Source organism: Dendrobates tinctorius, unplaced genomic scaffold (assembly GCF_039654945.1).
Source record: "Dendrobates tinctorius isolate UK_male_01 unplaced genomic scaffold, ASM3965494v1 ptg000062l, whole genome shotgun sequence".
Classification (NCBI taxonomy): Eukaryota; Metazoa; Chordata; class Amphibia; order Anura; family Dendrobatidae; genus Dendrobates; species Dendrobates tinctorius.
This window is the reverse complement of record NW_027361730.1, coordinates 27072800-27099993: the sequence shown is the minus strand read 5'-3', so window position 1 is coordinate 27099993 and position 27194 is coordinate 27072800. Positions and strand designations below refer to the sequence as shown.

Genomic DNA, 27194 nt, shown 5'->3' with positions numbered 1-27194 from the left:
AGTACTTGTATGTGCATAGTGCACCCTCTCCATACATCTGTACATGTAACACAACGCAATCCTCTCCTGGAACCATCACTGGGCAACATGTCCACCTCCTTGACATATCAGGTTGTCATGGCAACCCAGCACACACCTCTGACATTATACCTCCAGGCCTTATAACACAGCTCAGGCGATGATTTGCCGCCTGAGTATTATGGTAGTAGGAATCCACACCACACCTGTGGACTGCTTCATCATTTCTGGATTTGTTGATCACACAACAAGCCTACCTCTGCTACAAGAAACTCCACTACCCTACTGGCCAGTTTTTCCTTGGGCTTGTGACAAATCAAGCTCTGCTACATCACTGGGTACTCTGCTATACCTCTGGTCCATTCTACTTTGGACTTGAGATAAACCAAGCTCTGCTACATCCCTGGTCAGTTTTTCTTTGGACTTGAGACAAATCAAGCTCTGCTACATCACTGAGTCAGCGCTATCAAACTGCTGTCAGTTCTGCATCGGATTCCATGACAAACACAGCTTTGCTATATCACAGACTTTACTCCACTACATCGCAGTCCTGCCATAGAACTGCCTATATAACTCATCTCACCTACACCTCACCCAAATGTCCTGTGCTTTCTCACTAGCGACTACTATGTTATGCCTGTTGCAGCCTCTTAAACTCCGCTTCATCTGATTTAACCATTCTCACTTTCTCTTCCGATTCTGAAAAAAAAGACTAAGGTTATGTGGTGTCATACTGGATCACAGACAAATCGTGCAAATTTCTCTTGTGAAAATGCTTCATATCTGATTCCATTGTGCAACATTTTTCTTTTTTTATTCTGTGTAAAAATGAAGTTCTAATTAGAGATGATAAATGGCGCATTTCTGCTGCACATTAACGATGACACATCTTCCACTGAAATAATACACGTGCACTGTGTGTGCCACATTTCCAAGGTTGTGATCATTTGTCAAACTTGCATTGTACTGATTAAAGGGATTTTCCACAATCTGTCCATGTACCCTGATTGCAAGTAGCTTGCCAAAATAAAGCACACTGGAAATAGTGGGCTGGTTTTGGAGGCAGGTGCTGTAGGGGAATGTTAGGATTTATGGAAAATGTCGTTAGTGCTGAAAAAATGTGGAAGCATCTGAGGTGCAGTATCAAAATAGAAAGGCACAGGATAGGTGATCATGTTACAGTAAAACACGCCCGAGATGTAACTAACAAAAAGAGTAAAAGGCAAGTGGAAGGATTTAGAAACATAACTATAACACAAAGAAAGCATTTTCTCAAAAATAAAATAAGTAGTGGAAAACCCCTTTAATACATTGCCATGAATGCTGCAGTTGCACTACAATCATTCTAGGCCACACTTAAAGGGAATCAGTCAACAGCTTTTTGCAACAATTTGTCACTTATCAGTCTGTGTGCTGGGGTTTACTTATTATGAAGGTTTTATCACCTGGTGATCATCACTGCAAGGACAACAGCAAGTGTGCATGCTACTCAGACTCCGCCCACCTCCTGGGATGAGCACCTCACTGTCTATAGACAATGTACACAGAGAGTCTGGTGTGGGTGGGATTAGCTTTCTCAGCTCTGCTGTCTTCTACATCTAAGACTCTGATTTTGTAACAACTGCTGCACCCAGTAAACAAAGTGATACATCTCTGGAATCAGGGTCTCTTTTCCTACATTATGCTACTCTCAGGTGAGGTAGCAAAAATCTGGTGACAAATTCCCTTTAATAAAGTCTTGAAGGCTGATACATTAGTCAAAACTGAGCTTGTATAAATTTGTTAACGTGAAATTGCAAAGCTCTTACAGGGATCGAGCAACTTGTTTCAGGTTATCAGGACTTGTTGGATTCAAGATAGCACATGTTTGGAAAAGTTCAAGAGATTCCTGGATTTTCGCTTCTAATCTTAAGATCAACGCTAGAAAGAAAAAAAATATTAGCATGAAATTGCTACAATAATAGATAGAGTAATATATGTGATCTAATATGGAGTAACTGAATATTTTTAAGCATGTGAAAGAATAAACTATACAGCTACATTATAAAGCAGTGTTCCCCAACTCCAGTCCCCAAGAGCCACCAACAGGTCAGGTTTTAAGGATTTCCTTAGTATCGCCCATGTGGTGGAATTATTGCCTGTGCAGGTGAGCAGATCTCACCTGTGCAATTTTAAGGGGAATCTTGAAAACCTGACCTGTTGGTGGCTCTTGAGGACTGGAGTTGGGTAACACTGCTGTAAAAGGTATAAAATCTAAGAAATCATACAACGAAATTATAAATCTAGTGGTAAAGGAATTGTGAACCGAACAAAGAACAGCTAGGTGGCTTACCATATATACTCATGCATAAGCCAAGTTTTTCAGCACATTTTTTAGGTGCCTCGGCTTATACTCGAGTATATACGGTATATATTTTCGTGTAAATGTTTTTTTTGTTTACCTTGCACATAGACTGCATATTCACACACACCCTCTGTAGCCTGGAGCTGTTCCTTAATCACAGCCTGGAAATATACATAATTAATATCAAGTCCATTGCTATAGCATCATAGCCATCTTTGGTCTACAAGACCAATGCTAACTTTGTGATACATACAGCATATATTTTACATTAATATTTATGTAAGATTCACACTAGCATCATCACTCAATTCATTAAAGGGGTTGTCCGGCCTTAAGGTACAAGTCTGCAGTGACTCTATGTGACTGCAGACTTGTGAATCCTCATATCACACAAACTGCACGCTGTGAGGATTTTCTGGTGCCAGTTGCATGACTGCAAGTATGTGATTTGAATACATGCAGTCACATGCCGAATAGACTCGCTCAATGAAAGTGCACTGAGGGAGGCCAGACATAATCTAGTCACATATCCGCTTGCTTCACACGCTGCCACTGGAGGATCTCCACAGCGCGCAGTGCATGCGCTGCGAGGATTCACAAGTCTGAAGTCACATACAGTGACTTCATATTTGTACCCTAAAGCCAAACAACCTCTTTAAGGGATAGGAAATACTTATTATTGCCTTATTGAGTTGTCCGTTTTTTCATATATGTGTGCTGGATCAGATTTCCATTAGTGTTTGACCAGTAAGCCATTTATTACCATCAATGATTTTCGCATGCTAAGGAAAAAAAATGCAAAGCTCCTCCTTCCTACAATATTAAAGATGGAGAGCACATGGATTGCGCACAGATGGTAACTGTGTGCAGGCTGCCATTTGCACGACTCCATAGATTTGCAAGAGTTATTTTGATCTTCGCTTCGGACCAAATAACAAACACATATCTCTATGTTTTTTTGTGGACACATGGTTTGCAAAAAATAAATGGACATCTGAACAGCTACATAAAATATAATGGGTACGTGTTGTAACTGGGTAAAGCACAGACAAAAAGACGTCTGAATGAGGCCTGAGATTCATCGTGATGCTTTTCACTGATCCTCCATCTCCACATTGTGACTATAAGGTCTCCCATTTAACTGGTTGAGATAATGCAATAAATTACGTTATTCTGGCCATGAAAAATACACAAAAGTGAAGTCATGGAAGCAACGCAAGTGTGAATAAGGAATCAGTAACAACTCACTTTACAAGCCTCGTAATCTTTATGGACATAGTGCAGGTGAATGAGCCAGTTTCTTCTTTCCAGGATAGGGAGTTCTGGAGCTGAAAATAATTTATGATAACAGTCACACCACAACTATTTGCATTTTTAAAAGGCAAAGAGGATTTGGGATATTTACCGTAAAATCCCTTTCTCGAGCCTGACGCTCCTCCTCAGCAGGGTACACTTATCAACTGGCACAAAGCTGATCAGTTGGGGAGAAAGCAGTAGGAGAAGCAACAAGAACAACTAAGACAAACCCCAACATATACACAACATATACACAACAGGGGAGGGAACTGTGTTCCCCAATAAAGGTTTAGAGAGAGGGATTTTACATTTAGTACCAAAAATCCTCTTTTCTCTAATGCTTCACAGGGTAAACATAGGAGACCATGGAAAATCCTAAAGCAGTCCCAAGGTTGGGAAAAGAACTGAAGAATGCCCAAAACAGGTTTAGGTCCAGGTGACGGCTACTAGCAGAAGCTTCCTAACTAAGGTCAGCCAAGGCACAGGTGTGTACTCTGTAGGACTTCAAAAAGGGGTGTACAGAGTACTATGTAGCAGCCTTGCAGAGCTGCGGCACAGAAGCCTAATGACGAACAGCCCAGGAAACTCCCCTTGCACGTGTGGAGTGAGCCTTGACCCCAGGCGGCAGCCTATCCTGTTTCCGATAAGCTTCCAGGAAGGCAGAAAGGATTCAGGGGGATGATTGTGGCCTTGGAGGCTGGAAAACCTCTGCCGTGACCGTCGGGAATCACAATCAGAGCCGCTGAGTCTGAAGGATGACGTTCTGAAAAGATAGAGGCATAGAGCTCTGCCAAGATTCAACTTGTGGAGAGAGGAATTGAAAAAGGAAAGAAGGACAGGAAAATGATGTCGTTGTTAAGGTGGAAGGGGGAAACCACCTTATGAGGAAAAGAAAGAACAGGATGGAGCACCACCTTGTCTTGGTGAAAACAAGAAAGGGCGAATGGCAGAAAGCACCAGCTCAGAGACACGCCTGATGGAGTTCATTGCCACCAGAAAACCAACTTTCCAGGAGAGCCTGGAAAATGAGACATCTCAAAGAGGGGCCAGGTTCAGATCCCAGGGGTCCACAGGAAGAAGATAGGGAGGAAGGAATGAGCAACTCCTTGTAAGAAAGTCTTGACTTGAGAACAGGAAGCTAGTTTCCCCTGAAATAGGACTGAAAGGGCAGAGACTTGGCCCTTAAAAGAGCTGAGTGATAGTCCGGACCCAAGACCTGACTGTAGAAAAAAATCAACAAGGGAGGGGATTGAGAAGAACATGGTAGCCACCTGGTTAGCCTCACATTGGCGAAAAAAGGCTTTCCAAGAACGATGGTAGACTTGGGAGGTTGAGGCTTCCTTGCCTTGAACATGGTTTGAGTAACCTGGTCAGAGAAACCTACGTCTTTCAGGGCAGCGGCTTCAAAAGCCATGCCATTAAATTGAGAGACTGTGAATTCTGGTGGAAGAGGGTACTCTGGGAAAGGAGGTCTGGACAATTTGGAAGTTTCCACGGGAAGTCTGCAATGAGATTGACCACTTCTGTGTACCTCTTCTGGGCCAGTCAGGAGCCATAAGGGTGACTGGCACTCCTTCCCCTTGATTTTCTTGATGAGCTTGGGGATCAGTGGCAGATGTGGAAAAAAGCTATGGAAGGTGAAACTGCAACCATGGAAAAACCAGGGCATCAGAGCCAATCCCGAGACCTGGACACAAACAGCGGAACATTGTTGTTTATCTTGAATGCCATTAGGTCAATAATGGGCATGTACCACTGTTGACAGATTTGCCTGAAAAATGAGTGTGAAACTGTGAAGGGAACAGTTTCCATGGCGGCTACCATCTTGCCAAAAACACTCACGCCATTCCAAAGCGGATAGGGTGATGAGTGTCTGAGAGAATGAATCACGTAAAGGATCCCTCCTTTTTCTTCAGGAAGAACTCGTGTTCTGCCTGTGCAGTATCGAAGAGTATGCCTAGGAAAACTAGGCGCTGGGCCAGGATTAGAGACAACTTTGCTGCTTTGATCGGCCAGCCCAGGCGAGAGAGCCTGTCGATAGTGAGATGAAGACTCTCACAGCAGTCACTATAGGGCAAGGCTGTGATCAGCAGATAGTCAAGGAAAAAGAATAACTAGAATTCCTTTGGGGTGAAGAAGAGTCATGAGAGCGGCCATGACTGTCGTGAAGACTCTGGGAGCATAAGCTAGACCAAAGGGAAGCACCGTAAATTGAAAGTGAGAATCTTGAACTGTGAAGCACAGGAACCTTTGTGAGATGTGCCGATTGGAATGTGAAGATACAGGTCTTGGATGTCCACTAAACAGAGTATTTCTTCAGGCTTCATAGAGGCAATTACCAAAGAGATGGAGGAATTCCATCCTGAAGTAGCGGAGCCGCACTCGCATGTTTAGGAGTTTGAGGTCTAGTATAGGACAGACAGAACCATCCTTTTTGGACCACAAAAAGGTTTGAGTAGAAACCTGAGAAGCGTTCTTCGGAGGGAACGAGAATGATGACGTCTGACTGAAGAAGGGAGGAGATTGCCTGAAAAAAAGAGGATACCAGAAAGGGATCCCTTGGGGGCTGGGACTCTAAAGGGCATGTCACACGAAGAGATATCGCTAGCAATATCGCTATAACTTGTGACGTTATAGCGATATTGCTAGCGATATCTCTGTGTCTGATACTTACCAGCGACCTGCTCCCCCGCTGGTTATCGCTGATCGCGCGAGAACGTTCAGGACTGTTTCTCGTCGTCAGCTTCCTGTGGCGCTTCCTGCTGTGAGGACGAGCGACGCGTGGAGCCAGGCGGGAGGACGCAGGATCGCCTGGTGTGACAGGTAAGTAGCGATCCCCGTCCCCAGCGATGTCGCTAGTGAGATCTGCCTATGTGGCAGCTCACTAGCGACCACTTAGCGATGTACCAGCAATCCTGACCGCGTCATATCGCTGGTCGGGATCGCTGGTACATCGCTAAGTGTGACAGTACCTTAAGAAGCGATAGTGGGGAAGTGATGAGAACTCTATTTTGTAACTGGTGGAGACAATCTCTCTGGCCCAGGAGTTATCAACTACAGAAAGCCATGTGTTTTTGAATAGAAGAAGACAGCCGCCCACATTGGGAGGATCCCCAGTTGGGGGCCACCCATCATGAAGAGGAAAATCTGTTTAACCTGGATTGGAAAGTTTTACCTTTAATGGCCAAACACCCGCCAGGAGGGAGCTGGCTTAAAGGAGGATCTCCTCTTATTCTGCTGTGTCAAGGGGCGATCTTGCAGTTTAGAAGTTTCAGAAAAAGAAAACTGGTGAAAGGAATGCAACTGCAGTGTGCAAGGTGGATGTTTTAGACTCTGTTGGGGAATTGAAGTACTCTTCCCTCCAGTGGCATTTTAGTTGATTTGGTCCAGTTTCGTTCTGAGCAGCCAAAGACTCTGGAAGGGGAGACTGGTGAAGGAATATTTGGAGTTTGCGTCTGCATTCCAGGATTTGAACCACATGACTCTGCGAACAGCCATGATGTTGCTGGAAGCTAGCAACAAGCAGCCCATGGCTTCAAGAGACGCTGTGAGAAGATATTTACCCGCGTGGGCAATCTCATTGGCAAGATCCTCCAGTTTTTCAAAACAGGCCCCAGAAAAGATACCGTGACTTGGAGATCCAGGTGGAGGTAAGGGGAGAGCGATGCCTCCAAGGCCTCGAAGGCAGACTTTGCTAACAATCCGATGTGTCTGTCTCAAGGGTTCTTGATAGAGGCACCGTCTGAAAGATGAAGGAACATATCTGAGGGCAACTGGGAAACTGGAGGCTCCAGCCACGGAAGACTCATCTCAGGGTTTTAGCAGCTCAGGAGGGAAGGGATACAAGACATCCATTCGTCTCTATCTCTGATAGCATTCTTCTGAGTGTTCCCACTCAAGAGATGGGAAAAAAATAATCAAAATTCCTTATAACTGGAGAAAACCTAGGGCTTAAAAGATACCACTGGCTCTGTGGGAAGGGGATCCTTGAAGTTGAAGGTCTAATTTATGGCAAGAATCAGACTGTCCATCATGTCCCGTAACTTGGGTACTTGTTCGGAATCAAGATCCGCATTCAACTCAAGAGTGGAGATCAGATCCCGGAGCTGCATGGGTCCCAGGTGAGGATAAGCAGGAGATCGAGGCCATCCTGGAGGATGTGGGGGACCCAGAAGAGAAATGAGACCGCTTCCTGTATCTCACGTACAATCTGTCATAATGGAGAGAATATGGAGTGGAATCTGATTAGTCCAGGGGAAAGATCAGAGTACAGGGGTTTGCTGCTGTACTGGACAGACGCACCGAAACCAGGGTCTGTGAAATCTTGGTTAGACTGGCATCAGACTTGGATAGCGCAGCAGCTCTCTCAGGGGGAGGGGGTGCACTCTTTTCCCAGACAGTGGGAGGCTCCTGGAAGGTCTGCATCGGGGGAGAGTTGCAGTCAGGACAGATTGCTGACCTGAAGGTAAATTTTTCTTACGGGAGGAACAAGAAAAGTGAAGAATAAAAGGGAGATGGGCGGAAGTGAGTCTCAATAGCGACAGACATAGGATGTACCAGGAAAGAGCTGCTGTGGAGAGCTGAGCCTGTGAGCCCAAAGGACAGTAACTACCAATTCCGAGGAGTGCTGTGCCAAGGTGTGAGGTCTCTAGGCTACCCCAAGTCTAGAGCAATAGGCCGCAGGTGGAACAGTCGGTGTCTGGAGAGAAACATAGCTGAGCGGAAGAGAAGAGGCAGAGTCAGGGAGCAAGGCCAAGAAAAGCAACTCCGATAAAGGAGAGCAACGATTGGCTACTGAGCAGAAGGCATGGCCAGAGAAAGCCCAAACTGAGAGAAAAGGGGAGTGTGGCTTTAAAAAAAAGGCCCTGGGGAGCTGGGGCCTTGATTTCAGCGTTCAGCAAGGAGTGGGAATCAGGATAGGAAGCCTGCAGGAGGCTGTCAGAGTCATGGAAAGGAAGTGAGCCCTGCCAAGGGAGCAATCCCTGCGCTATGACCCAGAGCCAGGGAGTTGATTAGCCAAGGAGCCCCCCATGCCCTCTTTTTCTTCTTCTCTTGTTGCAAAGACCTAGGGAGGGAGAGGCCCTGATGTAGTCCCAACTCATTTTTTGCAGTATGGAAGACAGCCTTCAGGGACCCCAGGTCTGTAGGGGACACTGAAAATGGTCCATCTTCCCCCATGCACCATCTCGCTATGGTGGACAACTGGGCTGGGGTCAGGTGGCAAAGGACCGTCCCTCTGGCTGCACCAAGATACTCTCAATATGATAGGGGAGTATGGTCCTGCCTTGTAGACACGAGATGGTACGATGTGGATCAGACCACGCTGTTCTCTTGGTCACTAGGTGGGAAAACAGAGTGAGCTCTTACACTCTGCTGCCTGCCTCACAAGCTAAGCCTGAAAGAAAAAGAGAGAAAATTAATAAGCACACTACGTATCTGCCTACTGACACTAACCTACAACTGATTAGCTTTATGCCAGAGGAAGAGCAAATTTCTTGCCTAATCAGCCTCCTAGAGGCAGCAGCAGCATGCACCCATGGTCTCCTGTGTCCTCCAATGAAGCATTAGAGAAATTTCCATTTTTGCACAATATATTTACAACAACCCACTTTTAAATCATTGCAATCCTATAGAGGTCGTTGCTCTAGTCATATTCTTTTATATGACAAAACAGTTAAAATGTAATGTTTTCAACTTGCAGGTTGACACTTTATGTATTAGGACTGCATTCCTGTATATTGATTTGCACTTCCTTGGTGAAATTAATCTTTACATGTATGTTGCTTTACTTCTCTTGTACTGTTTTTTATGTGGTTTTCATCTTTGTTCTATCAGAAGGTCAGATGACACAGGCAGATGATTTGTGCAATCGTCAGCTAGGTTTCACATATACCTTTTTATAACTATAGACATCTGTGGTATTGCTTGTCGCTAAAGAGGATAAAGGTCTGCCTAGGTTTAAATCCAGCCTGTCCGATCCATCTTTATCCTGACTAGAGATGGAGGATCTATATGTGTAATCCCTGCAAGTAAATGACAGCTCATTCCTGAACATTATCTCTTCAACATATCTTCATACCTGACATTTAAAGAGGACTTTTCACCCAATTTTATGTTGAACTAGACACAAAATGTAACAAGTCCTGTAAAGCAGAATAAAACGTTTGAAATTTTTTGTTATATATATTTTTTTTATTTTAGTCTCTCCGCTGCGTAGATATGTACAAGCAAAATATTTGTTTTCCAAACGTTTTATTGGAGTTTTAATAAATGGGGAAGAAGGTGTAGGGGAGGGAGGAAAGATGAAAAGGAAAAGAAGGAAAAGAGGAAGGACAACAATGTCCAAATGTAAAGAATACATAAAATGTAACATGTTAATGCACAAGCATATTATAGAATGAACTATTACAAAGGTAAGTATTTAAGCATATATTAAATTTGTTCCAAGCCAAAGACCTAACCCCAAAGGGGCCTAGGCAGGAGCACTCTGGTTGAAGACCTTAAGAGAACAGCTCCAGCCATCTAGACCATTTCCTAGCATGTTTGGCAAATTGATCATGCATATGTGCAAATTTCAGTTCAAAGGAATGATGAAGGCTAATTTTGTCTATAATATCGTTAATTTGTGGAGGTTTTAGATTTTTCCAAAGGAAAGCGATATTGTGTTTGGAAACTAGTAAAATGTGCATAATCAACAGCCTGTTAGTAGGGTCAATTTTGTCAGCGTCTAGAGAAAGAAGGGCCAGACGAGGAGACAAAATAAGTCGCGTTCCTAAGATAAAATCGATAAGATTTGAAACCTTTCTCCAAAAGGGAACAATTTTGGGACATTGCCAAAATATATGCAAAATATTTCCTGGCCTTCCACAACCCCTCCAACAGAGCGGAGAATTGTCAGGGTTGATTCTATGGAGTCTTAAGGTACTGTCACACTTAGCGATGTACCAGCGATCCCGACCAGCAATATGACGTGGTCAGGATCGCTGGTACATCGCTAAGTGGTCGCTAGTGAGCTGCCACACAGGCAGATCTCACCAGCGACATCGCTGGGGACAGGGGTCGCTACTTACTTGTGACACTAGGCAATCCTGCGTCCTCCCGCCCGGCTCTACTCTCGTCGCTCGTCTCTCCACAAGAAGCGCCGCAGGAAGCTAACGACGAGAAGCAGTCCAGGACGTTCTCGCGCAATCAGCGATAACCAGCGGGGGAGCCGGTCGTAGGTAAGTATCAGACACAGCGATGTTGCTAGCAATATCGCTATAACGTCACAAGTTATAGCGATATTGCTAGCGATATCGCTTAGTGTGACAGTACCTTTACAGAGGTATAATACCATCTCGTTAAAAGTTTGAAGTGGGTCTCTTGTAGTGATAAGGAAATGGTAGAGGCATACAAGAGGGTACATTGCCTGTTCAAGGTCAGGAGGGTCAATTATTTTATGCAATTCGTTTTCCCATTTGATAATATTTTGAGTCTTGACCACTGCAACGCTATTATTACACCACTTGTAAGTATACTTAAAACTCCAGAAAATATTATGGTCTATATTACAAATAAGATTAACTGCTGGTTCAGAATTTCTTGGTGAAATAGCAAGGAACTCATGGAGTTTGTCTTTAAGGATGACATATTGTAAGAAAGCAGGGGTAGTAGATTGAAATCTATTCTTGAGTTTGTTATAAGGTGTACAAAGAGCACCATCGTATAAATCTTTGAGTCTTTTGAGACCAAGTGCAGACCAAACGGGGTCAATAGTCTGATTGGATGCTTGAAAAATAACTGATAAGGTCAAATTTTTTAATGTGACTTCTTTATTAGAGCCTCTTTTTGGAACAGAAATTTTTTTTCCAAGCTTCAGAAATAGCTGGAAAAATTGGATGAGAGTTTTCAATTAATTTTTTATGAAGGAGTTGGTTCAGAATTAGTAGGTGAAGAGGTTTATAATTGTTAAAAGACAATTCTAGTTCATGCCAAGCTGGTGGCTTATCATGCGGCCACCAGAATGCGCATTGACTAAATTTGCAGTGTAATAAGCCGTAATATTTGGGGAACCAGCTCCACCATAAGATTTATGATTGTAGAGAATGTTTTTTTGCTATTCTGGGTCTTTTGTTATTCCATATAAAGGAATTCAATGAGGCTTGGAGATTTGTAAGAGAATAAGTGGGAACTTTTAAAGGAAGAGAGGGAAGTAGATATAGGATTTTTGGAAAGATGTATGATTTAACCATCATGATTCTTCCCCACCAAGAGAATCCATCTTTAATTTTATAAGAGAGTTTATATTTTTTACAAATTTTAGGCCTAGGTATGTCAGCCCATCAGTAGCCCAACCCCAAGGCGAGAGGCCCTCAATTTTTCCTTGGTCAATTCCCTGGTTAAAGCCAAGTATTTTGGATTTAGAGTCATTTATTTTAAAATAAGAGACATTGGAAAAAGTCTAGTTTATAAAATCTACAAAAGAGCGAGGGCGCTGATGACATGTGCGGCTCAGCCACAGGATGTGATGCAAACAAGGAACCGGAAGCGTCGGCTTCCCTGGGCGGCAAGGCGCGAACATATAAAAGTAGGTAACGCGCAACTATATGGACGCATGTGTGATGCAAACAAGGAACCGGAAGCGTCGGCTTCCCTGGGCGGCAAGGCGCGAACATATAAAAGTAGGTAACGCGCAACTATATGGACGCATGTGTGATGCAAACAAGGAACCGGAAGCGTCGGCTTCTCTGGGCGGCAAGGCGCGAACATATAAAAGTAGGTAACGCGCAACTATATGCACGCATGATGCCATTCTGGATATAAAACGGCCACCTGATATACATTGCAACTTTGGCCCCCATCGACTCCCCTGATGAGCTATAACGAAACGTGTCAGGAGAAGTGGTATCGTATTCACCATTCATGGGGTTGGAAGCATACCTGATTAGAATCCCGCAATTTGGTGAGACCGTTCTTTTTGCATACATGCTATGAGAATTTTGTGTCATGGAAAATACCTCAAATAGAAAGATGAGGTGTGCAATGATATAATGAGGTTATATGCATATATTTGTAAAAAATAACTCCTCAACTGAGGTGATATGCTCTGATATGTTAAATATAATACCTCAAATGTGACTCGAATGAAGCACCATGAGGTCATGAACACACGTGCATTTATGTGTATAAGTAAAGCCTGCAGTGAATACATAACTGAGGTCTATAAAGCTGGTCTGTGGTAATATTCCACTAATTTACGTCAGTGGGCTATCAGGGGTTTGTTTAAATGGGATATGATTATACCCTATATGCCGAAAAAATACCATGAGATGAGTATATTTGGATATGCCGGATATGAGCTTGAATTAGTTGGCATTTTGTTTGTTCATTAGACACTCATTCTCGTTGGATATCATTGACTGATGGCCTGGTGGGCAATTTGCAATAGCTGCTATTAGGGTATTATATATATTTTTTTTTGGGCTACGCCCCTCTACTATACCCAATGATTTGAGGCAGCTATTCTGCCTAAGGCCATATATATAGTGTCCATTTGAATATATGATTGAAGGACACTTTCAATCAAGGAATTGTTGATTGAGGTTGTGTATACCAGTTTTTCTTGTTGTATGTTGTCTATTTGAGCACCTTGCACTTTTGTAGATTTTATACATTTTGAAATAAAAGTTATATTTTATTCCTATCCAATTGCTGATGTACTATTAAGAGGAGTGGATATACCAGAGCTACTTAGTTTTAAAGCTGATGACTTGCTGGAGCTCAGCAGACCTGATTCTGATTAACAGCTTCCAGCCTTGATTTCCAGCAGTCAGTGTGGGGTAAAGAGCAGTACAGCAGAGTTGGCATCACTACACTTTCTTTAGGAACATTAAAGAAGTTGTCCACTACATGGACAACCCCTTTTCACACCCCATGCTTGAACCCAATAAAATAAAAAAGCTCATACTCCCCTCCCATACCAGAACCCCTTCAGAAAATGACACCACTCCTTAAAGGCCAACTTAATAGCCAAAAGTTCTCTATTACCGATGTCATAATTTCTTTAAGCCGGGGACAGTTTCCTGTGATAAGACGGCGCCAACCCCCACAATAAAATGCTATGAAACATCAGGCTGAATGAGTACTGGAGCTGAGGAAAACATTTTTTAGAGAGTTAAATGCCTGATGGGCACAATCAGACCAATCAGAGAAATCTGTACCCATTTTGGTCATGACCGTGAGAGGTTTGATAATGAACGAGAAGTTTCGAATAAACGTCCGATAATAATTCGCAAACCCCAAAAAGCGCATTAGGGCTTTAAGAATGTCCCATTCCAATACTGCGCAGACCTTCTCAGGATCCATCCAGAAACCTGAAGCAGACACCATATAACCTAGTAACTGCACCGCGAACGGCGAACACACATTTCTCAGGCTTAGCATACAGTTTATCTCGCAATATCTGTAGTACCTGTCTAACGTGTCCCTGGTGTGTCCCAAAATCAGGTGAGTAAATTAAAATATCATCAAGGTATAGCACCACAAATTTGTGCAGATGACAGAAGATATTATTAATAAAATGTTGAAAAACGCTGGAAGCATTAGTCAGACCAAATGGCATGAAGAGGATTTCGAAATGCCCTTCAGGGGTGAAAAAGGCCATTTTCCACTCATCCCCTTCTCTGACTCTAATCAGATTATAGGCCTTGCTAAGGTCCAACTTGGAGAACCATTTTGCTCGGACAATCTGATTAAAATCCGGAATGAGCAAAAAAGTGATAAGGGTCTCAGATGTAATCTGATTTAACTCCCAAAATTCCAGACTAGAACACTCACCACCATCTTTTTTCTTAAAAAAAAAGAAACCTGCAGCAACGGGGGAAGAGGAAGGCCTAATAGGTCCCTTGGAAAGACTTTCTGCTATATACTCCTTTATGGTCTATCTTTCGGGACCCGAAAGATTGTATAACCTGGATTTGGGTAGTTTTGCCCCAGGGAGCAAGTTAACAAGACAGTTATAAGTCATATGAGGAGACAATCCCTGGCACCCCTCTACAGAAAACACCTACTCAAACCTGGACAGAAAATAGGGTAGGGTTTTGGTGGAAACGGTAGAGAGTCACTCCATTTTGCCATTTACCCAGACTGCCAATCTACAATGGGGTTATGCATAACTAACCATGGGAGACCCAGTACAATAGGTGTAGGAAGGCCTTCAACTACATAGCAAGAAAAGCATTCTTCATGAAAGACCCCAATGTGAAGGCCCAAGTTATGCACCACCTGTGTGAAACACCCCTGACCAAGAGGTGCAGAATCAATAGAAAATATGGTGATGAGTTTTGCCAAACACTACAAAACAAGAACAAGACATGAGTCAGAGCAAACCGCGCATCCACCATATTGGCCCCCACCCCACTATCTAAAAGAATAGACACTCTTTCAGTTTTCGTGCCAACAACCACTTCTACAGTTAAGACAAACAGAGAGGTATACATGGAAGAAATGTATACGCTCAGGTTGTAATCCTCCACAGAACCTGCAGACAGAAGTTTTCCACCGATTTCTTTAATTTATGTGCAGAGGGACAAACCCCAATGAAGTGACTCTTCTGACTAAAAAAAAAAAACAAGTCCCCATTTTGAACCCGAATTGCGGTCCTTTCCAACTCCATAAGTTCATCAGGACACAAAAGTGAGCTCTACCACTTAGGGAGTACAGTTGGAGAAAGGTCAATAAGGGTCTCTCAATCAATCAAATTTATTATCGCCAAGTACATATTACATATATACAAGGAATTCTTTGTGGCAAAGAGGCAACATAATATATAACAACAGATACAACATGTAACATCTATCAAGACAGATACAGTATATAGTCTACACATGACGATTTAATTGTTGAACAGAGAGTGGATAGAAGCTGTTCATATGGCGGTTGGTGCTGCATTTGGGGACTCTGAAGCGACGTCCTGAAGGGAGTAGTTGGAATGAGGAGTGTCCCGGGTGAGAGGGATCGGATGAAATTTTCAATGCGTGGGATCGAATACTCTTATCATAAAGATCCTGGATTTTCGGCAGGGGGGAACCTATAATTCTCTCTGCTGTTCTGAAAGTCCTTTGTAAGCGGAGTTTGTCATGCGCAGTGGCTCCCCCATACCAGACTATCAGAGAGGAACAAATCACAGATCTGATGACAGCATTAAAGAATAAGATCAGCAGATCTTATTTTCTTATTACTATCTCTAAGGCGTCTGTCAATCCGGATGACTAAGGCCATAGAAGCATCCAAGAACTCATGAATTTCATACAGGAACAACGCGTCCTTTATCCTTTCTGACATGCCTTGCCAAAACTGGCTTCTGAGAGACATTTTGTTTCACTTAGTGTCAGTGACCCAGCTCTGGAACTCAGAACAACACTCTTCTGCTGGCCGATCTCCCTTCTGGAGCTTGCATAGCTTAAACTCAAGGGATACCCTGTCAGGGTCATCATAGATGAGTCCTAACACCACAAAAAATCCATCTACTAGCAGGATAGACTGGGAGTCAGCCAGTAGAGAAAAGGCCCAGGATTGGGGATCCCCTTGAAGTAGGGAGACAACAATCCCCACTCGTTGTTCCCCACTCCCATAGGAAAGAGGACATAGCCTGAAATACAGTTTACAGCTTCCCTGAAAACCATTAATTTACACCGCCCCCTAGACAACTGATACGGGTGGCCAACTTTGGGATCAGGCTGGAGTTACGGGAGTTATTTTTATAGGGGGACATCCACTATACTAGAGGGACATCCCAGAATGCTGTGATAATGTTTCCCTGACTACTTGAGTGACATTGTTCTATAACCGTATACCGCATTTATTAATACATATTGCTGTTTGACATATGGATGGCAGCACTGAGGGTGATGTAATGATGATATGTTACCAATAGAGTGCTGCTGACATTACTACTAGAAGCATGTGCTATATATAAAGCTAGGCACATGTTACTCACCAGGATATGTGTTATGTGACACTGGTGTGTAATCTATGGATATAGCTGCTTTGCATTTTTTCTTCCTGGTATGTCTTAGCCAGATAGCATTGGCTCACTATAAGGAAGCATTCATTACCTACTAGGATATATGGTAATTGATACTTCTACATGCTTCAATATTATGGTAATCTTGTATTACGCCACTGGTATGCCTTAATACTACTGACATATTATACAGCTTTCTGTACTGGTTATTATAACTCGATCTAGTCCTTAGTATGTGCACCTTTGTATCCAGGCTGTGATTGTCATTTGGGATCAATAACCACTGACGTGGGGGATCCATATACTTTTGTGTCTGTGACACAAAGAAATAAAACTAGATATTCCTATTACGGTTATATGACATAACAATTTATACATTTTATCGTTAGTGTATATAATTGTTAAACAAAGCACTTTTGATTGCTTTTGGGTTTTCACCAATTTTTGTAATTTAAACGATCGATTAAAAGTTAATTTTCATTTATCTCTCTACATTGGACAGAACGAAGATTCTATTGCTCGCATGGAGAGAAGCCATACACAGGTTTATATAATGGAAGGGTGTGGTTCTAATTAGCAGCACAGCCAATAGACCACAAGGAACTGTAAACCCTTTCTATGCCAGAAGAAACCTGTTAACTCAAGAATGCCCGTGAGGATTTAAAGGGGACCTGTGTTCAGCTAATCGCCGCGATCTCGTCATCTCAAACGAATCACAGGTCCCCGCAGAATGTGACACATTCATGACACACACACTTTTTTGCAGAGTACTCCCACAGCTTTTTTTCAGGGTACTCCTACAGAGATGCATGCAGAGCACATACACAGGCTTTTTGGCACAGTACTCCCACATACACAGGCGCAGAGTACAAAGAGTCTTTTTCGCACAGTACTCTCACAGACACAGGTACAGAGTACACACAGAGGCTTTTTGGCACAGTGCTCCCACAGACACTGGCGGAGAGTACACACAGAGACTCAACTCATGCAGCATTTCCACTCCCCCCACACTGGAGGCCAGAGATGATCAGTTAATTACGGTCACTTCTGCTGTGATCCAGCACGTCATTACTCTGCAGACAGCTTGTCAATTCCTGTCTCACACTGAGCTTGTTCTAAGCTATTGTGGCTGCGCGCTCTCTCCAGTGTGTTGCTGCCTGCTTATGGTTGGTCAGTATCATAAAGCGGAAAAAGTACACGATCCCAGTGAAATTTCTCTGGTAATACCAGATTTGACTTAAACGAGTTGTCCCACAAAGTACATTTTAATCAATAGATCTTGAAATAATACTAATCTCCACAATAAGATGTGTTAAAAATTATGTTCCTGTGCTGAGATAATCTTATAAGTGTGTCCCTGCTGTGTACTGTGTAATGGCTGTGTCTGACCGTACAGGAAAATGGGCTGATCATACCACATCTCAAGGACAGGGGAGGAAGCAAAAGAGAATATACACACATTACAGCATGGGATCACAGCTGCTGCTTTCTCTGTGACGTGAAAAATGTATAAAAAGTGGCAGGAAATATTTACCTCAAAGAATGAATCAGCTGTGATCCCCTGCTGCAATGTCTGTATACTCTTTTGCTTCCTCCCCTGCCCAGGAGATGTGGTATGATCAGCCCATTTTCCTGTAAGGTCAGACACGGCCATTACACAGTACACAGCAGGGGCACAGATATAAGATTATCTCAGCACAGGAACGTTTTGTTTTTAACAAATCCAATTGTGAAAATTATTTTTATTCCAGGATAAATTAATTAAAATGTACTTTATTCGAGTGTAAACCCCTTTAACAAAATTAACTACCAAGTTCTTTAATGCACATCACAATGCTCAAATTTTGAAAATATTTAGAAAACCATGTATCATTTCCTTTACACTTGACAACTACTTGCTACGTGACAAATGTGGAAAAGTTCACGGGGTATGAATACTTTTTCAAGGCACTGTATCCATCTAATGAGGTCTACATAGAAAGGTAGCTATACCTAAAGAATGGTCCTACGGTATGCTTCAAGGATAGTATGTTGTGTCTTTTTTTTTATTAGATCACTCTTAGGGGTAATTTTTCCAAACAGCTGTATACCGCTCCATTCTTCAGACATTAGAGCTGATTGCTATCTGACGCATCAGCTTTAGTGTCTGCCGATAGATGGCTATGTCCGGATTGGTCTACAACCAGAGAACGGTCCCAGTAACTTGTGCAGCATCACGGGAAGTGAATGGAGCGTGAAACAAATAGCGCTGGTAAACATCACAGGGGGAAGGTCCTACTCCGACATCTTCACTTCACCAGAAGAGGAAGGGAAGGTTGTAACTAAGAAGAAGGAACAGCATTTCAAAGGTTCTGACAGTAAAAATGTTAAAACACCACTCCAGCTGTTTTTTGTACTGCAGCACTGGAGTGGTGTCACTAATATAAGTTCCCTGCCCCTAGTATTATACTCACCAGCCGTCTTCTTCTTTTATCACTGCCGCTCTGGTCTGTCTTCTGCAGGTTGTCACCTGCTGGATGGCTTCAGTGTTTGCTGCGCGACCTGCGGTCTCAAAAATGGTGCCGCAGGACCACAGAAGCGCCAGGAAGAGTTGAAGACGGCGGTAGGTAAGTATAAAGGTACTGTCACACTTAGCGATGCACCAGCGATCCTGACCAGCGATATGACGCATCGCTAAGTGGTCGCTAGTAAGCTGCCACACAGGCAGATCTCACCAGCGACATCGCTGGGGACGGGGGTCGCTACTTACCTGTCAGACACGGTGATGAAGACGTCCTCCCGCCCGCGTCCAAGCGTCGCTCGTCGGCGCCACAGGAAGCCCAGCAGGAAGCTGACGACGAGAAACGGCCCAGGACGTTTTCGCGCGATCAGCGATAGACAGCGGGGGAGCCGGTCGGAGGTAAGTATCAGACATAGTGATATCGCTAGCAATATCGCTGCTACGTCACAAAACCAGTGACGTTATAGCGATATTGCTAGCGATATCGCTTAGTGTGACAGGCCCTTAAGACTAGGGTCAGGGAACTTAGATTAGTAGCACCACTCCAGTGCCGAAATAAGAAAAAATTAAAAACTCTCCAGTGGTGTTTTAAAGTTAATATATGCAGATCCTTGTACCTTTTTCGTTTGTTTGTTACACATTAGACTTGCTTGTAGCACGGCGAGATGATTGCTATGTGGTGTAAACCTGTTTTGTATATACAGTGACCTGGAATTAAGAGTGCTATTAAATAAATTATTACAGAACTGGGATTCTGATGGTATAGTAAGAAGATAAAGATGTCAAGCCAAACTGTAGAACAGATCACCGGCCTTTAACCCGTTCTCACACTATAACAGCCAACATGATGGGACTTTCAGTTCTGCCACTGTCGGAACTCTACAGAATGAAAGGGTAAGTCAGTAGGGTACCCTGTATCACAGCGCAGAAAGTAGCAACCTACAGGTTACCATCATATGAAAGGCAGTGCCAGGCAGTGGCTTTGGTTATGCAACATTAAAGTGAACCTTTCATGTGATACATGATGCCCGGAAAAAGGGCAGCACTAATCAGAGACGGGATCCCTTAGTACAGACATTCGTGTTTTAGGCCGGGGTCACGCTTGCGAGTGCAATGCGAGAAACACACGCCTCAATACCCGGCACTGCCACCAGCACTAGGGACTGGAGCGTTCAGCTGCATAGAAGACATGCAATCGCACACTCCAGTCCCGAGTGCCGGGTATTGAGGTACAAGTTTCTCGCATTGAACTTGCAAGTGTGACCCCGGCCTTACTCTGAAACGCTGCAGTGTTTCAGAGAAAACGTCAAACGACTTCTTGCTGCACAGTTCTGCTCGATGGAAATTTCTCTTCTGATGTGTGTACAGGGAGAAACTTGTAAGTCTAGATGAGCGGGGCAAGGAGAAGGCAGCGGGGATCAGCCATCATAGTCACCTCATACCCAACCCCCGTTTTCAACCATGTTTTCTCTGATAAGCCGCAGGTTACAAAGTGTGACGATAAAACCAGGCTCCCTGATTCGTGCTGCCGTGTTTTTCGGGCAGCACAAATTAAGTGACAGGTTCCCCATGAAGATAGCAATGATGTTTGGCTAACAGAGTGAAAAGTGATCACATAGATATCCAGCAGATTTAGATTTTTGGCAGCCTTCATGTTCTAGACTCATTAAGTTGTCTGTTTCAATGCAAATACATTCATCATTTCCATTCACCGGAACATAATACAACAAGAATGATGTGACAAATGAAGAAATAAGAGCAATCTCCCACCTTTTTTAGCACGAGATTTTCTCAAGTTTGTAGAGTCGGATGGAACCTGTGAAATAATGTTACAGAAAGATTTAACAATGGAGGCGCGTATAGACAGTCCATATACCGTGACAATGGTCATCAGTGCTGGACCGAGGGATCCGAGAGAAATGGGAACAGTGGTCGTAATTGCAATTTCATAAGCTCTGTTATGGCAAGCAAGATGGCTGAGTCTATTATGGAGTCCCTAAAACAATGTGTTAACCAAGCACCACCATACTATGAACCTTTTACCTTCAGCAAAAAAAAGAAAGTGAAAGCATTTCCCGCCTCTACATCCTTCCATCACGTTTATTATCTGGATTTAAATGTGTCGTATACAAGAAAATCTCCAAAGCTACAGCACAAAATTAATGAAAACCAAGAACTTATTTCTTTAAGATAAAAACATGTATATAGTGAGATTACAAAAGAGGAAATATGAATATCACTTATGCATTTCAGGTCCAACTAGCCCTTAATCACAACAACCATGATTATGATTGTTTCTGTCTGATATTCACTGCCTACCAAGCAACCCTGCGATCAATGGGAGCAGGCGAGCTGAATATTCAGCTATGTAAAGGTATTGTACACGACTAGTTAGGGCTCATAGCGATGTCATTGGATCTTGGTCCGATTACAGACCTCAATGCACGGACTGGCAGCGGGTTTCCCAACAGGTACATGACAGCTTCACATATTTCGATGAGGCGCTCATGCTCAGGTCCATGAATTGCGGTTTGTGATCAGACCAAGATCCAGGGATGTTTCCATGATGCCTGGCTGCTCCCTTCCAAACAGTGCCACACCTGACTCCACAGGTCATGTCTGGCATTGCATCTCAGCTTCATTGATGCTAATGGGGCTGAGATGCAATACCAAACACAACTTGTAGATAAGTATGTTGCCGATTTTGGAAGAAAGCTTACATGGATTTAAAATGGTGTACAATCCCTTTAATCTGTGTTAGGCTGATTTCATATTAGCATTTTTCTGCCCAGCTCATCGTGCACGTCCATGCGCATGCATCATGCGTGCCTACAGTTGTGGCCAAAAGTATTGACACCCCTACAATTCTGGCAGATAATACTCAGTTTCTTCCTGAAAATGATTGCAAACACAAATTCTTTGGTATTATTATCTTCATTTAATTTGTCTTAAATGAAAAAACACAAAAAGAATTGTCTTAAAGCCAAATTGGATATAATTCCACACCAAACATAAAAAAGAGGGTGGACAAAAGTATTGGCACTGTTCGAAAAATCATGTGATGCTTCTCTAATTTGTGTAATTAACAGCACCTGTAACTTACCTGTGGCACCTAACAGGTGTTGGCAATAACTAAATAACACTTGCAGCCAGTTGACATGGATTAAAGTTGACTCAACCTCTGTCCTGTGTCCTTGTGTGTACCACATTGAGCATGGAGAAAAGAAAGAAGACCAAAGAACTGTCTGAGGACTTAAGAAACCAAATTGTGAGGAAGCATGAGCAATTCCAAGGCTACAAGTCCATCTCCAAAGACCTGAATGTTCCTGTGTCTACCGTGCGCAGTGTTATCAAGAAGATTAAAGCCCATGGCACTGTGGCTAACCTCCCTAGATGTGGACGGAAAAGAAAAATTGACAAGAGATTTCAACGCAAGATTGTGCGGATGTTGGATAAAGAACCTCGACTAACATCCAAACAAGTTCAAGCTGCCCTGCAGTCCGAGGGTACAACAGTGTCAACTCGTACTATCCGTCGGCGTCTGAATGAAAAGGGACTGTATGGTAGGAGACCCAGGAAGACCCCACTTCTTACCCCGAAACCTAAAAAAGCCAGGCTGGAGTTTGCCAAAACTTACCTGAAAAAGCCTAAAACGTTTTGGAAGAATGTTCTCTGGTCAGATGAGACAAAAGTAGAGCTTTTTGGGCAAAGGCATCAACATAAAGTTTACAGGAGAAAAAAAAAATTGGCATTCAAAGAAAAGAACACGGTCCCTACAGTCAAACATGGCGGAGGTTCCCTGATGTTTTGGGGTTGCTTTGCTGCCTCTGGCACTGGACTGCTTGACCGTGTGCAAGGCATTATGAAGTCAGAAGACTAGCAACAAATTTTGCAGCATAATGTAGGGCCCAGTGTGAGAAAGCTGGTTCTCCCTCAGAGGTCATGGCTCTTCCAGCAGGACAATGATCCAAAACACACTTCAAAAAGCACTAGAAAATGGTTTGAGAGACAGCACTGGAGACTTCTAAGGTGGCCAGCAATGAGTCCAGACCTGAATCCCATAGCACACCTGTGGAGAGATCTAAAAATGGCAGTTTGGAGAAGGCACCCTTCAAATATCAGGGACCTGGAACAGTTTGCCAAAGGAGAATGGTCTAAAATTCCAGCAGAGCAATGTAAGAAACTCATTGATGGTTACCGGAAGCGGTTGGTCGCAGTTATTTTGGCCAAAGGTTGTGCAACCAAGTATTAGGCTGAGGGTGCCAATACTTTTGTCTGGCCCATTTTTGGAGTTTTGTGTGAAATGATCAATGTTTTGCTTTTTGCTTCATTCTCTTTTGTGTTTTTTCTTTTAAGACAAATTGAATGAAGATAATAATACCAAAGAATTTGTGTTTGCAATCATTTTCAGGAAGAAACTGAGTATTATTTGACAGAATTGCAGGGGTGCCAATACTTTTGGCCACAACTGTATGTTTAACATGGGGGCGCATGGTCTAGCGTTTGCACGCGTTCATATGGATTTTCGTGCGTATGCATTTTTTTAAGGTGTGCACCCAGGCGCGCCAGACGCAACCTGTTGCATTTTTGGGTCCATCCAACGGCGTAAAAAAAACGCATGCGCACACTTGCGCACAGAATGCGACAAAATAACAAATTACAGTCTATGGGAATGCAGGCATGCGCATAGAAATGCGCACGCCTACGTTAAAAAACGCATGCGTTTTAAGAGTTAACATGGCTTGAAACTGGTTAAAACGCTTGCGCCTAAAAAACGCAAACGCATGCAAAACGCATGATGCGTTTTTTGCATGTGTTTCTATTGCGCACGAAGCGCTGCGCTAAAAAAACGCTAAAGTGAAAGTAGCCTTACTCAAGTAGGCATTCATCCAGGGTTGCCCAAAATTCAGACTATAAAGCTCTGTTCACACTGGGACTGCCATGAAACAAAAGCGAAGCAAGGACTACACCTTCGGGGGCATGTGTTTTTGGGTTAAATGAGTTTGTCTCATCATAATATATGGTTAATATTGCAAAATGCTAATAACTAAATTTACCTGCTATTAAAAAATCTTCTCCATTCTCAAGAACAGAGGGAATTTTAATTCTACGGTTTACTGCTCACAGCTTAGCTACCGACCCCCACTGCAGTCTTCAGAGGTGGCCGGATTCCACCTCTGATAGAGTATTTACTAAAGCATGCATGTCCAGAGAGCAGTTTTTAAGCTGAGCTAAGATTGTTTGGCTAACAAAAAGTGCTTTCAAGCTGTGACACTTTCTAAAGAGGGTGCTACCAGGTACTAACCATTACAAACAACTTCAGAGCAAAAACCATCTTTCTATTCCATAGCCCTAAACCAAGTGGGCTGTAATAACATAGGACACTCTCAAATAGCAATGCCACACAGAAGAAGAAAAAAAGAGCACAAAAGTCCCAAGTAAAATCAGAATCATAATTTATTCAAAATGACATAGAAAACAGACAAGTTGATGACAACAAGTTTTGAAGACAAAGTTGAATAACTAATATCCTAGGTGTAAAACACAGGAACCACATGTGTTTAAGCAGATGGGGGAGCAAGAGTTGGCAAAAAAATCTGAAAAAAGTGCCAGTGCAGTGAACAGATTACATTGTTTCACAAAAAGAGGATAGCTGGAGGGAAAACAAAATTGCTCAGAATCCAGTCATCAAAAGTATAGAATAGTAACAGAATAAACAATATGTAAACGGTGAGGAAGCCCACACGAAACGCGCGTTGGGGCTGCGTACACAGGCTACCACAGTGGAGACTATGGGTAAGAGATTTACTTGGCACTTTCAGTGATGTTACCGCTCTCTTAAAGTGATATATACCTCATTATTGGATTGTTTATTGTGATTAGATTGTTTATTGTGATTTATTGTGATTACGCCGTTTACATATTGTTCATTCTGTTACTATTCTATACTTTTGATGACTGGATTCTGAGCAATTTTGTTTTCCCTCCAGCTATCCTCTTTTTGTGAAACCATGTAATCTGTTCACTGCACTGGCACTTTTTTCTGATTTGTTGCCAACTCTTGCTCCCCCATCCGCTTAAACACATGTGGTTCCTGTGTGTTACACCTGGGATATTAGTTATTCAACTTTGTCTTCAAAACTTGTCATCAACGTGTCTGTTTTCTATGTCATTTTGAATAAATTATTATTCTGATTTTACTTGGGACTTTTGTGCTCTTTTTTGTCTTCTGTGTGGCATAGGTACTAACCATGCAGGGTTCCTTTTTCTCATTTTTAAAATGTAATTAAAATGCAAAAGAAAGGGGTCATCTTTAACTTTAGGCCTTTTAGAGATCATTTCATCTCCAACTTGCTTAACAGTTTATAACGGTAATTTTGCCAAGGGGTGTCCAAACTCTTACATGCCACTGTATCTCTTCAGGGGAAGACATGGGTAGGTTCGCTCAACGCTATCACAACTGATCTTTCAGTAAGGCTAAGTTCACACAAACAGTATTTGCTCAGTATTTCACATCAGTATTTGTAAGCCAAAACCAGGAGAGGGCCAAAAATGCTGAACTGGTGACATGTTTCTATTATACTTTTCCTCTGACCGTTCCACTCCTGATTTTAGCTTACAAATACTGATGGGAAATACTGACCAAATACTGAAGGTGTGAGCATAGCCTAAGGCTGTGTGCACACGCGTAGGCTCCATTCTCACATCCGTGAGAGACACGGACCAATATTTCTCTCAAGAGTCATCCTAGTTGCATTCCAGCTGCTTCTGTGCTTTTCCTGCATCCATTTTGCGTCACTAAAGCAGGTATAATATCTAACCATTGCCTCTATGTTTTCTACGTTTCTTCCAATTTCTATGGATTCCCATAAATGGCCGAGTGTGATCCACAAAATGGATGAAGTAGGATATGATGTGAATCACACTGACAAGAGACACGGATGCGTATTTTTAAACTGATGCGTGTATGGATCAACTAAACTCATGTTCTGCCCAAAAAGAAAAAAGAAACACAGGCAGCAGTAGGATGTGTCACATTAGACTGTCACCATTAGATCACTGGCTATGGAGATGCAAATCTTCAGCCTCCAGATCAAGCCCACAGCATTACACAGGATGACAACATGCTTTTCTCTGTTTGGAGTGGCTGCATGACTACTAGTGAGAATGGCCCCGCCCCTATGACTATTCACTGGGATCTGTCTTTTATAACTGTATTATTTCCTTTATGTTGCACAGGATGTCTCCATACATGGATGCCCGTCGGGTGTCCAGTCTGTATGGCTGATGACAGATGCCCCACATTGTGTGATCGGCATCATTCAGAACCACAGCTAGGAGCCTGACAAGTGACCACAAGGAACAACTCTGCCCACATATCACAGATGGCCTCCTGATTCACCAGCAGCACCAGGTCCAGGATCAGCTCTGCCCATAGTGTGATCACACAACACCTCAGCCTGGATACACCTCCGACCACACAGAGCGCCATACTGAGGGCCCTCAGCTAAATGTCTCCCCACTCGATCACCCACACCACACGCCGAGCAGATATAAAGAAACCTGCGCTACACAGCCGTCTACTATGTCAGCGCCATCCATTACCGCAGTCACTGTGTCCTCCGCCATCACTTGACAGGATAAAGTAGCGGCTTAGTTTCCAAGACAACAGAATTACACCACTTCCGGTGATTGCACATTTCTTTCCGTTCCGCGGAAACAATGATAATCAACTTGAGTTCCGCTCTCTGCCTGAGATATTAGTATCTTCTGCGCACACCGCACAGAGCCGGCGAGTTCTTCTGTCCCTGTGAGGCCAAACGTGCACGATGCTTATTGTTGTGGATGAAAACACGTGACACTGCTAGCCAAAAATATAGCTGAACCCCCCCTAAAGATGGCGACCCCCAACAATAATCAACACTGTGCAGTGACATGTTCTCATGCACAATTACTTCAATATTAAAGAGTATATCAATGGTTAATGTATTACCACTTGTATTGAAGAACTGAAGCAAATTCACTTTTTGATG

General features: G+C 43.1%; 1 protein-coding gene across 2 annotated transcripts in view; it reads right to left on the bottom strand.

Annotated features, from left to right (window-relative positions):
• BBS4 (Bardet-Biedl syndrome 4) overlaps nt 1–26944 on the bottom strand; it is a 69081-nt gene extending 42137 nt beyond the window's left edge. Inside the window, exons 1-5 of one of the 2 annotated variants that reach the window (XM_073579445.1) lie at nt 26767–26944; nt 20932–20977; nt 3611–3690; nt 2460–2523; nt 1827–1938 (exon numbers count right to left, since the gene is read on the bottom strand). In XM_073579445.1, coding sequence (XP_073435546.1) covers nt 1827–1938; nt 2460–2523; nt 3611–3690; nt 20932–20977; nt 26767–26790 — 326 coding nt within the window. In that variant the 5' untranslated portion in view covers nt 26791–26944. Of the gene's footprint in view, nt 1–1826; nt 1939–2459; nt 2524–3610; nt 3691–20931; nt 20978–26563; nt 26690–26766 lie in introns of those variants that run through there. The other variant, XM_073579444.1, reaches the window with a different exon arrangement.
• Nucleotides 26945–27194: the final 250 nt, after the last annotated feature.